Source organism: Nicotiana sylvestris, chromosome 7, assembly GCF_000393655.2.
Source record: "Nicotiana sylvestris chromosome 7, ASM39365v2, whole genome shotgun sequence".
In the NCBI taxonomy this organism is placed as follows: domain Eukaryota; kingdom Viridiplantae; phylum Streptophyta; class Magnoliopsida; order Solanales; family Solanaceae; genus Nicotiana; species Nicotiana sylvestris.
In genome coordinates this window covers 173082488-173099717 of record NC_091063.1, presented here as the reverse complement: position 1 = coordinate 173099717, position 17230 = coordinate 173082488, and the positions used below count along the sequence as shown (strand labels likewise).

Here is a 17230-nt window from a genome sequence, read left to right as displayed (position 1 = left end):
TCATAATCGAAGACCATTTATGTTAATTTCTTCCTAAACCATTATATTCATTTATTCCTAAAGCAGAGTCCACAAAAGAACAAGTGATTGACAGAAATCTTCTAATATTGTCCTGAAGTTTTACTTGTATAAATTTCAAAATTTTGGACAATGTCCTGGACTTCCACTTGCAGCACTTTTTAATTGTAGGAAAATTTTCTAAAGTTCATGTGCTTATTTTTCAACTACTTTGCCACATTTTAAAGTTTTTTTTTTTGTCAGAAAGATAACATATATTACTAATCAGTGAAAACGTACTAGTGCAAGAATTTTGCTGGCCTAATTGATTATGATCCATACAGGCCTTGTCTCTTTCAAAAACTGGTGCAACAAAAATGGGAACAGCTTCAAACACTCTTGGCAACCATGTATCTCCAAAATTGTGGCCTACTTTAGCTAGTTGGTATGCTACCATATTTTGCTTTCTGTACGCATGTTTAACTGCTGGGTTACCTAGTAGGCCCAGATAGTACATGCAATAAGCAATTAAGTTAGAGAGGGCAAAATTTTCAGTATGAAGTAATAATATAATATCCTTTGCATCTACCTCCACCTCAAGAGGTGTGATATTTCTTTCATATGCATATCTCAAACCCTGCATCAAAGCATAAAGTTCTAAAAAAATGGCAGATTTCATGGCACATTTTAAAGTTGTGATTCATTATTTTTCGATTACCTTGCAAATAGAAGTTATATTCCAATTAGCAGCACTAAAAGTACAGAAATAATATCCAATAACCTTGAAAATGGATGGTCTTTAACTTTTTGATCAAATATTTAAAGTCATAAGTCATAAGTGTTACTCATAGGGCAAGTGAGAAGCAACACTTGTTGAACTTGAAGTTCCGCCCATAAGCCAACAACAACAACAAGAAGCCAAGTGAAATCTCACAAATTGGGTCTGGGGAGGGTAAAGTGTATGCAGACATTACTGTTACCTTATGACGATAGAGAGGCTGTTTCCGAAAGACACTCGGCTCAAGAAAAGTGAAAATGAAGCAATAAAAAGACAGTAGCAACAACAAGGTAATTAGACATGAGCGCAAATGAAGATACGTGCAATAACACTCCATTAATAAAATAAAGAAAAAGAAAAAAAAAAGAATTAACCCAAATAGTCGTTCACCCAACCATTTAAACTAAAAATAGCCGATGGAGGTATGATATATACATATTTTATATATTACATGTATATAATTGTATATAATTTATGTATATAGCTAAAAAAGTAAACAATGAATATGATCAGCTATATGTGTAAAGATCCCTGCCTAGTCATGGGCCAAAGGGCGGCAAGCTTGGCCCAATAAAACTGGACGGGGCTGCAAAAACGCGGGAAGTTTTGCCGCCACATCAAGAGTAAATAAAAGTCTTGACTACTCATTTCCCCAATTTTATTCAAACTCATCAGCTCTATTCACTCTCCCCAGTTTCTCCTCGATCCATTAATTATCATCCATTGCCAAGGTTAGATTTAATAATGGACCAACAACTTGGTGTTAATTGATGATTTTGTAAGATTTGGGTCGTTTTGATTTGTTGAAGTTGTATCGCTGATTGCAGTTTTCTTGTAAAAATGACTTACTGTTTTTCAGTTAACCCTTATAATTCTCGAATTGGTGCGAATAGGACATTTACTTTGGTTCTTTTTTTAATTTTTTAGTTGATGTTTGATGTGAAATATGCAGCTGGAAGTATTTACTGTTAATTGTCATAGTGTTATTAGAGAGTGTACAAAAGTGTAACTAACAGGCTTCTGATTAGCCGTCTTTAAATTTTGAGTAGCAAGAGCCAATGAAAATGTAAAATGTCTACTAATTCTGTTTACTAGAGTTCTGGAACCAGAAACATAATTTTATATAGAGAAAAAAAGGTTCGAAAAGTGTTTCTCAGTTACAAATTTTAATTCTATTCATTGGTATAACTAGTTATTGGCTCTAGGTTTGATTGTTAAGAGTGAAATGCTTATAGAAGTCATATCTCACTCAATATTCCTAAATTTAGTGTGGCAAATGAGTCTAAGATATTAGTGGAAAATTTGGTATATTTTAGTCAATTTCTGTTGTTCATCGCAAAGTGAATGCTAGATAACCATTAGATAGGAAATGCTATTGTTGGGCTAAACCACCCCAAGGATATTCTTAACATGACGTGATATCGTCTGCTTTGAGCCAAGCTTGCACGGTTTTCCCCAAAAAACCTCACACCATTAAGAGTATCCATATGTTGTATATGTAGCTTTCCTATCTTTTAAGCTACCAGTGTAGGATTTTTTGTTCGTACACCCAATGGTTACCCTATAATATGGCATATGACATCAAGAAATACAATGTCGATTAAATTTTTATATTTTGTTTTGTAGGAGATGGACACGTCAAATCCTGCAGTCTTTGTCAATGCTGAGTTCCTCAAGGAGCATGTAGGAAGGAGGGTTCGCACAGTGGTTCAGGTTATGCAATCTGATGGTGATACAGTCATTGGAAAATCCACAGATGAAAAACAGCTAGTTGTGAAAGGATATCCACCTAATCCTCTTTCAACTTTTGTTGAAGTAATTGGTATTGCTGACACTACCCAGTCTATTCAAGCAGAAACTTGGACCAATTTTGGTGATACACTTGGTATGTCTTACTCATGTTATTCAGATAAATACTCTTGGCTTTTCTTATATCAGTTGCATTTGAATGTTAATTTTGTACAATACATGTTCATGCTTTCATCGGCAATCACTTCCAAAACTTTCCTGCTGAACTGAAAGAGCTATTGGTAAAGATGGAAATGTAAATTTCCCCCGAGATAAATAAACTGTATTTTGCTCATACTCATAGATGAAAAGGGAAAGGAAGGCATTGTAAAGATTAAGTTCATAACTATATAATTGATGATGCAGTTTTCAGTACATAAACTTTATTGTTGCCAAGCAAAAGTATCATGTAGCGGGAAATTTAGGATCTATAAGATACTCCACGGATGAGTTGGTTGTATTCAATTAAGTAAAGGACAGCCTGGTGCACTAAGCTCTCGCTATGCGCGGGGTCCGGGGAAGGGTCGGACCACAAGGGTTTATTGTACGCAGCCTTAGGGCATCTCCAAGGGTGCACTATTTTTTGCACCAAATCTAAATTTGGTGTGTTTTTGCTCCAATGGAACACCAAATCTTGCACCATTATAGTGTGTGAATAGTGTCGCACCAAATTAGGTGCGACACTATTCATCAACACCAAATTTGATTTATTATTATTTTATTCATCTTTTTATTTTTTTGGACTTTTAATTTATCATATATTGTGTATATAATTAATTTTTATATTAAGATCTTTATAATTTTAATTTTATATCCTATTTTTTTGATATATTAATTTTTGTATATATTATATTTATATAAAATTATAAGTTAATTTTATTATTATTATAATTGTATAAAAAGAAATATAACCATTATTTAAAAATAAAAAATGCAAATGTAAGATATCTAATGTTGCTAAAATTGAAAAATATATGATGAATATGGAAAAAAGATTATATAAGTGGTGAATGTGAATTATATATGATGAATATGGAAAAAAAGAAAAAAGATAGAATTTGCTTGAAGGAAATAAAAGATGAAATTTAAATAGAAGATAATAATATAATATAGAAGAGAGAGAAGAAATATTCTTTTTTGATATAAAAAATGGTGTAATGGTTGGAGTAAATTTGGTGTTACACCATTTTGGTGTGAAATTTGGTATTAGGATTAGAGATGGTCTTACCCTGTATTTCTGCAAGAGACTGTTTCCACGGCTCGAACCCGTGACCTCCTGGTTACATGGCAACAACTTTACCAGTTACGCCAAGGCTTCCCTTCATTGTATTCAATTAAGTGAATTGAATAAAAGATGGTACAGTCATTCGTTGCCTGTCATTTATCTTCATTCTGTTACTTCTCTGAATTTTTCCTATAAGAAATTCAAGAAGTAAAACAAATGGAATTTTGGTTAGTTTAACTGATCAGGTTGTTATGATGTTTATAATTTATGGTAGTTTTCTACCTTGTCTACACTACTACCATCTGTGATAGCTGTTATTATTCTGACTTTGTCAAACATTTCAAGACCGATGTAATTTACAACAATAACATACCGAGTATATTCCCACAAGTGCGACTAGGGAAGGTAGTGTGTACGCAAACGTTACCCCTACCTTGTGCAGGTAGAGAGGTTATTTACGATAGACTCTCGGCTGAAGTAAGCACAATATCAGCAGTACAGAAATACAATATAAAAGATGAACAAGCCATGGAAAAGAGACATAGCAATAGCAGGATATTAACGGACCGAAACACAAGCAATATCGATGTAGTAATCTGACCCTCAGAATAAGTGATTCCAGACTGCATATAACTTGATGCATGCTATGGGCATTATATGTAGGCATAGTTTGATTATGTAAAATTCTGCTAATGACTTGAGGTTTTTTAAAACTTTTGCTATATACATAGTGCTTTCCCTCTTGATTATCTTTACTTGCTAATCTTCTTCTGAATCCCAAATTCTTGCATATGTGGCAGATATTACTAGCTATGACAAGGTTTGCAGACTGGCAAATGGGGACCATAAGCACTTGTTTATCTGAGAAATGGCGATCGAATGCTATAGTAGTGGATGTAATCTTACTTCTGCTGCATTTTTGCAGTCTTTAAATGTATAATAATAGTTAGAAGTACTTTGAACATTTGGATCTTCAGCTTCTGTTAGGTAGTTTCATCATCAGAAGTTTAGCTCTGTGTTAGAGGGAAACTTGTTTAGTTTTCAACTTATGCTATTTGGTATTGAACCTTAATATTTGTAGTTTCCCCAGCTAGTCAGTTTGACTTCAAATGATTTGTGTTACATAAGTTGGACACTCATGTGTGAAAAAAATGGTACAACTTTGCCAATCCCTAATCTAGAACTTCCATCCCTATCCAATGCAATTTCATTCGACATATATTGGATAGCTTCATAGGCGGATTCAGAATTTGAACTTTATGATTTAAGTTTCCTTTTTGTTTAGACGAAAACAAATAAGCGGGAAGAGAAGCCATAAAAATCAAACTCATGTTTGTTATGTGAAATACTTCTGTTGGTATTTCAATAGCTCCACATTTGTATACTGAAACACCATATTCTAGTCTCTACTTTAGTAGCCCATGATCTCCTAATCTTTTCATTGTGCCTTTTGAATTCTTTAAAAATATTACTTCACTTTATATTTTTGTATTTTATGACAAAGTAACTAATTTTGATTGAAATATGCACATATATGAAGATGAATTTAATAACTACATTAGTCTCTCCAAAATGTTTGTATTTTATCATTGAGTTCCTCTAACTCCAAATAACATAAATTTAAATTGTTTTTGCACCATACTCTACGAAGGCTCATTTTTCATCCAACCATATAAAGTATTCTATGATTTTTGTGGTTATTGTATAAAAAAAAATACTTTAAATAATTTAAATAGAGTGTACTCTCAACTTTAGAAGAGTTTTGACATATTGACGTGTCATTAAAAAGAGGTACAAATTATACACATTTTACCGAGTAATCTGATTATTATATGATAACTCAATAGAATATATGCCTAATTCAAGAATATTTGTCACATAGAATTTTTTTCTAAAAATTATAATCTAGGAAAAATTATCCCCTATGCATCAAACAAATTATAATAACAACCTCTTATTTTTTCCTTCCGAAAAACAATTAAATTTAAAAATAAAAAAAAAAAGGAAAAAGTTTTTTTGGTTCTCAATTCATATACGTACACTTACTAGGGTCTATATGAAATTGTATATACAAAAAAGAAAATTCCAAGGATTATCCTCGTGTCCCCACAGTTTGAACACTTGATCTCTAATGACATAAATACCCTTATAGATATTTACTTACGACGCAAAGGACATGGGAATATAGGGAGAAAACTGTCAATACGTAACAGAACAATCATACAAAATAAAAATATACCCAAATCAAAACCCTAACACCAAATCCAGCTGGGTCGTCAAAATCTAGGGTTTATAAATTACCCTCAAAACACAGCGCAGATTACTTTCACGGGAGCTAGTTTTTGGTCTCGGCGTTTGCTTCCACAGCTAAGGAAAGAAAGAGGGTTCTCATTTCATTTCAGGGTAATAATTTCTTCTCATTTTGCTTCTTCTTTTGTTGTAATTGCTGTTTTAATATGTTTTTCTATGTATACATTTCACCATTCTCTTTCTGTTTTTTCGGGGTGGGAGGGGGTGGGTGATAGAATGTGCATATTTTGTTTGGCTTACTCGGATTAGATTTGTTCTGAATAATTGGGTTATTTTTATGTGTGGGTATACCTACATGGATCTGTGTGCAATAGCCCATGGACGTCTGTTGAAATTTTGTTTCCTTAGAAGGTTTAATGTTGCAGCTTTAGAGGTTGAAGGGGAGACTTGGAGCAATGGTAAATTTGTCTCCGTGGTCACAGGTTCTAGTCGTGGAATCAGCCACTAACACTTGCGTTAGGATAGGTGCAGCCCTTTCCAAGACCCTGGGTGAACGTGGGATGCTTTGTGCACCAAACTGCCCTTTATTGCAACATTAGAGGTTAAATGGGAGGATACATTGAGATGGTACAGCTATAGATGTGGGTCATTTACCTATATAAAACAATTAAAATAAAAGAAAAAGCTAAGTGGGTCATTTACTGACAGGTGAAAATTGCAGTATTAGGTATCAGGCTGGTTAATGGTGGGTTGTTGTATTAAAGTATTAATGATTGATAATAATGTCCAAATGTTGGTTAGAGTAGTGATATGAAGTTAAAAATTTGAAAATGCTGGGGCAAGTAAATGACTTCCGCTTATAAGTTAGTGAAGTCATTTTCCTCCTTTTCGTTGGAAAGTATTTGCAAGAAATTAAACACCAAAACATGATTTTAGTTTCGGTAAAGTACTTTCCGTCTTGCTGAAACTACCTAGTTTTGACTTTAAACTCACTTATGTTAATTGTATATGTACATGCAAACGTTACAAGTAGTGTTCCTAAGTTAGAGGCAGTGCATGATCCAGATGCATTGGTCCCATCTTATGCTCTTGCATCTCATCTATCTGTCTTAGGCAAAAGACTGTCACTACTTGTCGACAAGGTTATATTTGTTCTTGTTTTCCAGCCCCTTTCCCAACACAGAAAGCTTGTCAGAATCTTGATTGTTCAAGAATGACTGTATTCAGTGGTTGAGAATTAATGTTGAGCTTCAGAGATGATGAAGACTTATACTAGGCGTGCCAAATAGTGTCTGAAGCCTTCGAGGGATTGTTTCTGACATTTGGTAAAGGGGCTAACACCTTCTTTTGTATAGTGGAAGCATAAATGTTAGAGGCTATCTTTGCTATTGAACCTTCCAAAATCTTAGTCCAAAATACAAAGAAAAAGTAGCTATAGCATTATTATATCTTCCAAATTAGGGTATGACGCAACCTAAAATTGAGAGCCTGGGTGCTTATAACTCATATAATTCAAATTTTGAACAAGACCATTTAATTTAGGTTAGACAATTCAAGTGGAATTTAGAAGCATTTTGATAATTCGACTCTATATTTTAGACTACTAATTTGTACTTAAGATCAAGAAAAATAAAATTTGGCTCTTCTTTCTTAAAAACAATAAAATTTAGCTTTTACCTTGTGACGCCATGTGGTGGTCATGGTGCATTTATAAATGGGATTAACTAAAAGATGAAAAGGTCCACGGTCTGAAAAGAATGAATACATGTTACCATGAAGGATCTTTTTATGATAATGGTAGAGTTGGGGCCAGGTCGTGCGCACCTCGATGTTTCCACTAGGAAGATTTTGTCATTGACTTTTTTATGTTTTAATCGTTTAGAAATAAAGAAATCAGTGGAGGATTAGTAAGACTTCACGATGCTGATGCTAATGGACTTAGGAGATGATAATTATGGTTAACAAATAGTTTTGATTTCTAATAGAAAAAGCTTTACGTGCAATATAGGGGAAATGCGTGATTCTAAGCTTTTTATTCAAGTGCTAAGGGTGATATCCCTTTTACCTTTTTATTCCAAGCTCGTGAGTGTCAGCTAGATTTGCTTACTACTTCAAATTTACAGTCTTCGTCATTATGAGACTGATTAGACTTCTGGTTAAGCTAGCTATAAATTAATCTGCTTCTTGAGGTCAAGTGCTAACTCCAATGGGCTAGCAAAACAACTTGTGGACTGTTCTGATATTGAGCAATGGTTATTTAAAAAGTGCAGTCGAGATTGCTCCTTTATCAGTGCATTCATTGTATGTCCATTAATTTACTGCAGGGAGGTCTCACTTACAGAATGGGACATGTATTTTGGAACTGGAATTATGTTTTACGGGGTTGGGTCTGGTGGGATCAAAACCTTGATGACCAATCCGTTTAGCATTCTATTTCCCCTGCTACTGCATGGGTTAATACGAATAGATTAACCCTTTCAAAGTTTCGCTCTTCTATCTCTTTTCTCTTTCCTTGTTTTCTTTTATTTTCTTTCTTGGCCTTGTTCCATTGTTATGAATGCATTGGTCCTGTTTATAGTGTAGACTAAAGGCTGACTTCCCTTCAGAAATCAATCAGTATCTACCTTTTAAGGAATTCATTGATTCATTATTTTTGCACCTGATGGAGGATATTACCCTCTTGATCATTCAGTATTCTTCTCTTGCCTGTCTTTGTTTGTATTGGTAAAATTTTGTCAGCCTTTTACTGAAAATTGACATTGGAACTCCTTGGGCCATTTCTCATGGAACAAGTTCAGTTGAGATATTCTTTACTCTGGAAATCCTCTTGGCCTTTCATTTTGGTTCAGCCTGTCCACAATTTTCTTCTTTCTTTTGCAAATGCTTCCGGCTTCTGTGGTTCCATCAGAGTTGCAGTGCCAGCTTATCTTCCTAGATATATAAGATGCCGAGGACAAGGGCCAGTGCTGCAGCTACTAAATCTGAACCTGAGAAGCCTGTTGAGGCTGAAGAGCAGGTTGACTTTGAAGGGGATAATGAAGAAGATGAAGAGATTGAGTATGAAGAAGTAGAAGAAGAGGTGGAAATGGAAGAGGTGGAAGAAGAAGAAGAAGAGGTAGAAGAGGAGGTGGAAGAAGAGGAGGAGGAGGAGGAGGAGGAGGAGGAGGAAAATGAAAGCGATGGAGCTGGGGAAGCAAAGGGTTCGAAGGATGTAAAAATGAAAGTTGATACAGATGCTGAGGATGTGGAAAAAAAGCATGCTGAGCTCCTTGCACTTCCTCCTCATGGCTCAGAAGTGTACATAGGTGGCATTACTCAAGATGTGTCTGAGGCAGATGTGAGGGATTTTTGTGAGACAATTGGGGAAGTTACAGAGGTAAATTCTTTTCCTGTTCATTAGCTGTTCTTTATTGTTATCCCATAATTTACTAGGATAACATGAATGAAAATCGCAGGTAAGAATAATGAAAGGGAAGGACTCAACACAGAACAAGGGATACGCTTTTGTTACCTATAGAAACAAGGAATTGGCATCCAAGGCTATTAAGGAGCTCAACAACACTGAGCTGAAGGTAGGCAAAATGCTATTCTCCTTAACTGTACTCTTTTTTTGTCTCATCTTGCCTACTTTATCAGTCACTTATTAAACAGTTTACAGCCCTGATGTACATTTCCATAAGTGTGAATGGAAATTTATCTATTTGCTCGACTCTTTGGGTTCTCTAATAGCTGTTCCTGTACCAGGGAAAAAGGGTAAAATGTTCTCCAGCTCAAGCTAAACATCGGTTGTTCATTGGTAATGTTCCTAGAAACTGGGGGGAGGAAGATATGAGGACAGCTGTGACGAATGTGGGACCTGGGGTTATTACTATTGAGCTGGTGAAGGTAAGATCTGGCTCCTTTTTTGACATATGTTTATAGTTATTCCGTTTCTCAACCTTTTGCTACAGTATCTTTGTCATCGGTTATATATTTGCAGCTCCACCTTTGTTACTCTTCCACTTAAATCCTGTTATTCATGCGAAGAAGATTTAAGTTCATCCCCCAATATATATGCAAGGAGAAACCATTTTTGTTGCTTTAATTTCTTTTTCCAACTCCTATGATACAGGATCCTCAGAACTCCGGTAGAAATCGTGGATTTGCTTTTATAGAATATTACAATAATGCATGTGCAGAGTATTCAAGACAAAAGATGTCAAATTCTGACTTTAAGCTTGATGATAATGCACCAACTGTCAGCTGGGCAGATCCCAAAAATGCTGAAACTGCTGCCTCTGCACAGGTTCTCCTTTTAGAACTCTTACATATTTTATCTTTCCTTTCCATGCAAACTAATGTGTTTGTTTGGGGGTGGGGGTGGGGGTGGGGGGTTCTAAGATACTTGCATAGTTGGTGATTTGGGCTTGACAGATTGGATTTTTGTTTTGATTTGCTTTATGGATTGTGTTTTGCATATCTTATCCTAAGTTGGAATACTACCAAGTAGCTATATTTCTTGAGAATGATTTATCGCTTGGTGCATAAAATATTGTCCGTCATGGTCCAGCTTGGTTAATTAACAAAAGTTCTGAAGATGTTGAATTGTGATGTAAGCACCTTTTGTCTCCTTTGGGACTATATAGGTTAAAGCAGTGTATGTGAAGAACTTGCCCAAAAACGTTACTCAAGACAAGCTAAAAGAGTTGTTTGAACATCATGGGAAAATTACGAAAGTAGTTCTTCCTCCAGCTAAACCAGGGCAAGAACAGAGCAGATATGGCTTTGTTCACTTTGCTGAGAGGTCAAGTGCTATGAAGGCGCTGAAGAACACTGAGAGATATGAGATAGATGGTATGTCTGTTTCCTACTTCTTTCTTTGGATTTGATTTCATTTTCATAGAACAAAATGTATGATGACACTGATGCATCGGTGCTCTTATACAGGAAAAATACTGGAGTGTTCACTCGCAAAGCCTCAGGCAGATCAGAAATCTTCAGGAGGATCAAGCTCACAAAAGGGGCCCACACTTCCAACTTACCCTCCTCGTATTGGCTATGGCATGGTTGGGGCTCCCTATGGTGCTCTAAGTGCAGGATATGGTGGTGCAGGTGTTGGCCAAGTAAGAACTTTTTCATGTTTTTGATGGTGACTGTTTGTCTTTGCATTCGATGTTCTAGCCTTTTCAATCAACCAACTATACCTTAATCTATATTAATTTTTAGTATATATTAGTCCTCTATATAAATTATGCTATATTTAAGGCATTGCATTCTAATACTCCCTCCGTTTTAAAAAGATTGTCTTAGTTTGGTTTGACACAAACTATAATAACGAAGAGAAGGCTTTTAAGATATGTGGTGCCATAACATTCGTGAGACTGTAGAACTTTTGAAACTTGTGGTCTGAAACCTGCCATAACATTTGTGTGGCTATAAATGCTTTCTATCAAGGAAACATTGAAAGGTGCCAATCTTTTTGGAACAAACTAATAAGGAAATAGTGCCAAATCTTTTTGAAACAAAGGAAGTATTAAATAATTTGTCTTCTAAGGTACATTAAGGTCTCTAAAACTAGATATTTTATTCAAGAACTCATACTGAGTTTTAATATCAATGAGTTAATAACTCTTAGGGGTTGTTTGGTTCCAATCTGGGATATCCAGGATTATAATCCTGGGATTATGATCTCACATCTAATGTGTGATAGGTAATACCCAGTTTTGGGAATAGGACTTATATCGGTATTAGCTAATTCCTATAACCAAACATGTGATAAATGTAATCCCAAATTGTATCACGGGATTAATATCCATATTCCGATAACCAAATGACCCCTTATATGTATCATTTGCTTCCATTGTGTTTTGTTCCAGTGTTTTATTCTTAGCTAAGTCTACATTGGTTTCAAGAGGTTATACGTCTTTTGAGGCAGATTTGTCGCTGTGATTTTAGGTCTACCTTGTTTCTTTTAATCACCTAATTATCATATTGTTGCACTCATGTTAGCGGTGCATACGAAAGTTAGCACTTGGCACATCACATTACAAAATCTTCTCTATTTGTGCTACTTTCGACTTTGGTCAGATGTGATCAATTTGTATTGGTTAATGCTACACTCATCCCTCATTGGTTGTATAAGGATTTCCAAAGGGATTTATAATGTCGTGGGTCACTCCACACATTGCTTTAAAATTTTGGGTTGGATGATCAGTTTATTGTAAATGGTATCAGAGCCAAACTTTGTTGGGCTTGTCTGCACATCCCTTTTCTCTCTTCATGCTCTCTCTCTCTCTCTCAAAAATCAGCCCATGGAGCTGCTTTGGGCTTCTTTCTCTTTTTCTCTCTCTCAATTCAACAGCTCATCGAGGTAATAACATTTCTCCAGGCCTACTCATTAGCTTATTGAGCCTAACCTGACTCCCTCTACTCCAAATCCAGTCCTGTTGAGCTTCCTCTGTCCTCTCTCTACTTCAGGAAAAAAAGGTAGACAAAGAAAAGAAAATCAAATTCACGTGCAAACCGTATAACTTGGTTACACAAGCGGGAGGATGTTAGAGAATGCTACACTTGCCTACGGTTGGGTAAGGGTTTCCAAATGGGTTTATAATACCATGGGCCTCTCCACATCCCTTAAGGTTTTGGGTTGGATGCTTAGGTTATTTCACATTTTCTCAAATGTTGTCTAATCTTGTATGACTGTGAATCCTAGTCTTTATTTCAGTAAAATGCATCTAACTTTTTTCCAGAAACGCATTAATGTTAACTTTGCCTCAAATATATAGATTCCTAAAGGTGGATTTTGCTGTTCTTGATACATATATTCAGTGTTGGACCTCCCCCCCCCCCACAAAAAAAAGAAAAAAAAAGAAGAAATTGAGTGTTTCGATAATTCTTACAATTGGCGTTCCATTTATTTGTAGCTTGTAAGCAAGCTTTCTTTTGTTAACTGCTCCCTTCAGTTTCTAGGTTTCCGTTGGGTCATTTTCTTGTGGCGATTTGTACAGGACTTCTATTAATGAATATGATTACAACAACAACAAACCCATTGTAATCCCACATAGTAGGGTATGGGGAGGGTAGAGTGTACACAAACCTTATCCCTACCTTGTGAAGGTAGAGAGACTGTAGTAATGAATATGATTTAATCATCTAAAAATTGTTGCTAATTATACTCCTTATCAAATTGTTGCTAATTATACTATAATACATAAAAGCAAAAACTTTGAGGAGATAACCAGTTCCAATCAGAGTAGTCAAAAGGGCAAAAGAGCGCCAAAAATTTCCTGGAGCTTTAAGCGCAATGCTCAATTAAAGCGTGGGCTAAGGGAATAAAAGTGCTGATGAAGAAAAAACGAGGAATAGAACTGCGATGCACGAAAATGTTACTGTAAACACAAACAATAATTATTTGGACAAAAGAATGGAAAAACTATAATTAAGCAATATATATGTTGTGCCCTTTAAGATAGACCTTGACGTCTACGCTTTACTGATTAAGCAAGGCGAAGCACACAACGTGGGCTTCATCGAGCTTCACGGCTTGGCAAGTTTTAATTAACTCTTTAACAACATTGTTTCCCATGTGTTGATATTACATATGCAGGATTTTTCTCCAAGACAAGAAATATCTATATTACAAAGTTGCAATGTATACTGCAAGATTCCCGTGTTAATTAAATCTAAATTGGATGAGTTGATGGGCCTTATATTATCATAGTATCATACTCATGTGTAGCTTGTGTTCAGGTAAATTTGTGAATCTGCAGCTTTACTAACACTCTTTTCCGTCACTTCACAGCCACTGGTCTATGGAAGAGGAGCTTCACCTGCTGGCTTGGCGATGATGCCGATGCTTTTACCTGATGGAAGGATTGGATATGTGCTGTAAGTATAACTTGTCTATAGCAGTCGCTTTGGAAAGGAAAAGTCCAATCTGATTTCATGATATAAAGGAAAACTAATGTCCAGAGCAAAAGTTAATTATCAATTTCTGCAATTTCAGAATCCCAGTTATCACGATTCATGGCTGAAATTCAAGAAATGGAATACCATTAATGCATATTATGTAAAAGAGGCGCTTCTAAGACAAAAGGCATGCAATCCATATATAACACTGGTGAACCTCTAGTGAAGCATTAGATTCTATGATATTAGTAATAGGGTGTTTAATTAGGTTCCTATATACCTGGTTGAGTAGTAAATGCATCATGGTTGGTTCACTTTGTTCCAGAATATTCATCAGAATAAGCATTCTGCTGATAATTGTCACTTGTGACAGTTAGCATTGTGTAGACACTTGGTCAATTCTAGGAAGCATTTGTCTGTGAAACTGTTTCTTTTGGGCAAAAAAGTGAAGATATTCTATTAACAAAGGTGCTTGTCTAGCACCCAAGGTGTGGCTTAGTGGTCAATGATGTAGGAACAAACCTTGAGACCAGAGTTCAAATCCTGGCAGAGCTGGCTCGGACACCATCATATCAAAAAAGAAAAAAGGGTGCTTGTCTTTTTCAAATTTCTGAAAGAAAGTTTTTACAGAAACTCGAAGAAATGTTTATAAGTTGTAGATGTGCTAACAGGCTGCTTTTGGATGAAAAAGTGCCTTTTATGGACCTTGCTTAATAGCAACATGGTCCCTAAAGTTTTTTGACTAATTTTATTTCAACCCAGCATTAACATCGTTTTGCAGTGCAACCATGAGATAGGAGGATGCAATTTAATATAGAAATTTAATTAAGTTGGACACAAATGTGGTAATTTTTGAAGATAATTGATGGTTCTTATAATAAACTAGATAAAAGTTCATGTTTTTGTTTTTTGAAGATTTACGTCCATACATCAAACTTGCAACAACATTTTCTTTGTAAGTTGCCCTTCTTTCTGTGTTTAACAGTTTAAGTAACTTAGGATCTAAAAACTACTTTTTTGGGACAAGTTATCTATGCACGGGTTTGTCTTCAAAAAACTTCTCAAGATACTTTTGTAAAGTTTGTCCACACTGCTCCTTAGACTCTTTGAGTGTGGGGATACACGCAGGTTGCATCAGACCATGATCTTGGAGTTGTGTTCTTTTCTTTATCTTTTGTTATTGCATCAGATCATTTTACTTAACAGCTGTTTGGGGGGAGGGGGTTAGGAGCTTAAGTTAAAGTTTTGGTCATCTAGAAGTCACCTGCCTCTTAGAACTACTCGCTCCTGCAGAATGAAACATAATTTATTGCTTGCGCTCGGTGTTCCATGTTTGCAAGTTTTGCTTTTTTGGTACAGTTGAATATTGGTATTCTGTCCTTTCCTCTAGTTTTTATTGGTAATACAGAAATTACTGGACTTTCAGCTGAGAATTATATCTTTTTGAACTGATTGACAAGGTTTTCGATATGCTCATTTATTCCTTCCAGTATTCTTCTTATCTGATGTCGCCTCACGTTCAAAATGTTCAAAGAACTCATATTGCATCCGAGATGTTTGGATGATGACAGGGTCAAATGATTGTTCGTGTTAGATGTATTTGTATTTGATTGGTTCAAAAATGACGAAGAAAAGTTCTCTATATCATCTCTGATCTCTTTTCCCTGTCCAGGCAACAACCAGGTGTTATGCATACCCCACCTCCAGCATCACGGGGTGGCCGTAATGGAGGAGGAGGTTCAAGTGGTGGAAGGCGGGGTGACAGTGGACGAGGGCGTTCCCGATACAACCCTTACTAGGTGTAAATGAGAGCCAGCAATGTTTTATTAAAGAACAATATTTGAGGTTATTCACTTTGACAATTTAAGTTATTTGACTGATGTATCTGTAGCCTGTTTAAAGAATGGACCGTCGTCTCTAGTCTCGCTTTAACAAACTCTCTTCATGGCAATTTGCCCCTTTTAAAGTAAATGTTTGCACATCTATCGACTTCTTAACATTGGAGTTCAAACAGAAAGGAAAATTCGTGTGCATTTACTCTAGTAGATTCCTTGTGTAAGAACACACGTGAGTCATGTACTGCTCGAGAAATTTTCCATTAATATGAACAGATATCACATCAAATTTCAGCAAGTATCTGTTCACTTCAGTTTACGGCAAATTAATCAATGTGCCTTGTTGATACTTAGGGGCTAATGTCTTTTGTTGTTAAAGTGATGTGAGGGCTTAGTTTATGTATGCTTCAACTATTTCTTCAATGGGTATTGGCTAGTTTTACCAGCCACAGATATTGTATTGCTATGCCTAACATTTTGTTTGTTCCTTTCTCGTTGGGATTTGAACTTTATTTTTTAATGATTTTCACGAACTTCGTTAACGGGTAGGCCACACCCTTAGGTGACTATGTCCTATGGAGTATGGACCTACAAAAATTTAGGCCAATCGAAATCCGTCAAAAAACTTCTACAAAATCAACACGTAGTAATACACATAAAAAAAAGAAGAAATATAATCACAAATTCGTGTAGCATGACCATGAAACACCATAAAATGAACCCACAAGTCATGGCAAAGCAATAGATATTGGTTACTAGGTCGTTTCCTATAAGACTATGAAATTTCAGGCGAATCGAAGTCCATTAAAAAAATTCTACAAAATCAGCAAGTACTAATACACGAGGAAAGGTCGTAGCGAAGCTATGACTATTGTTCATTAGGTTGTTTCGAATGGACTCCTAAAATGCAAAAAGAAAGAGGAACGATTATGGCGAGGCAATGAATATTGTTCATTAGGTCGTTTCTAATGGGTCTATAAGCTTTTAAGCAATTCGGATATTGTCGCCCAAATTTATGGAGATGACATAGACATTAGCACACGAAAAATTAAAAACCATTGTGAATTCCTATTTTATGGCTCTAAATCTCAAAAAACGAGGAATGGTCATGACGAAGCTATGACTATTGTTCATTAGGTCGTTTTGGATTTTTAATTTTGGATTCATGCATCCGGAACCGAATCGCCTAAATTTAGCAGGTCCTTCAAAAACGACCTAAGGAGCAATAGTCATCACTTCGCCATGACCGTTCTTCGTTTTTTTGGCATTTTAGGGTCATAAAACTTGAATTCCGTCCGTTTTTCAAATTTTCGTGTGCTATAGTCCACGGCACGCATCCAGGCTACCAGACCCGAATCGCCTAAAATTTTGCCGGACCATAAAAAAAGACCTAAGGAAAAATAGTCATCGCTTTGTCATTATCAGTCCTCATTTTTGACGTTTTAGGACCACAAAATTGAAATTTCGCTC

The 17230-nt window shown here is 35.8% G+C and overlaps 2 protein-coding genes across 3 annotated transcripts; both read left to right on the top strand.

Annotated features, from left to right (window-relative positions):
- Window positions 1-1318: 1318 nt before the first annotated feature.
- Window positions 1319-4923, top strand: LOC104245870 (replication protein A 14 kDa subunit B). The gene is made up of 3 exons (XM_009801567.2): window positions 1319-1506; window positions 2402-2660; window positions 4589-4923. Exons 2-3 carry the CDS (start codon window positions 2405-2407, stop codon window positions 4651-4653), a joined length of 321 nt encoding a protein of 106 aa, XP_009799869.1. The 5' UTR covers window positions 1319-1506; window positions 2402-2404; the 3' UTR covers window positions 4654-4923.
- A 1103-nt stretch (window positions 4924-6026) lies between these two features.
- On the top strand, window positions 6027-15908 carry LOC104245871 (heterogeneous nuclear ribonucleoprotein Q). 2 transcript variants are annotated; one of them, XM_009801568.2, is made up of 9 exons: window positions 6027-6191; window positions 8947-9414; window positions 9494-9610; window positions 9783-9923; window positions 10150-10323; window positions 10664-10871; window positions 10965-11140; window positions 13819-13904; window positions 15598-15908. In XM_009801568.2, exons 2-9 carry the CDS (start codon window positions 8983-8985, stop codon window positions 15722-15724), a joined length of 1461 nt encoding a protein of 486 aa, XP_009799870.1. In that variant the 5' UTR covers window positions 6027-6191; window positions 8947-8982; the 3' UTR covers window positions 15725-15908. The 2 variants fall into 2 exon arrangements, with proteins under 2 accessions (XP_009799870.1, XP_070006541.1); XM_070150440.1 differs by having other exon boundaries at window positions 6055-6191; window positions 8363-9414.
- Window positions 15909-17230: the final 1322 nt, after the last annotated feature.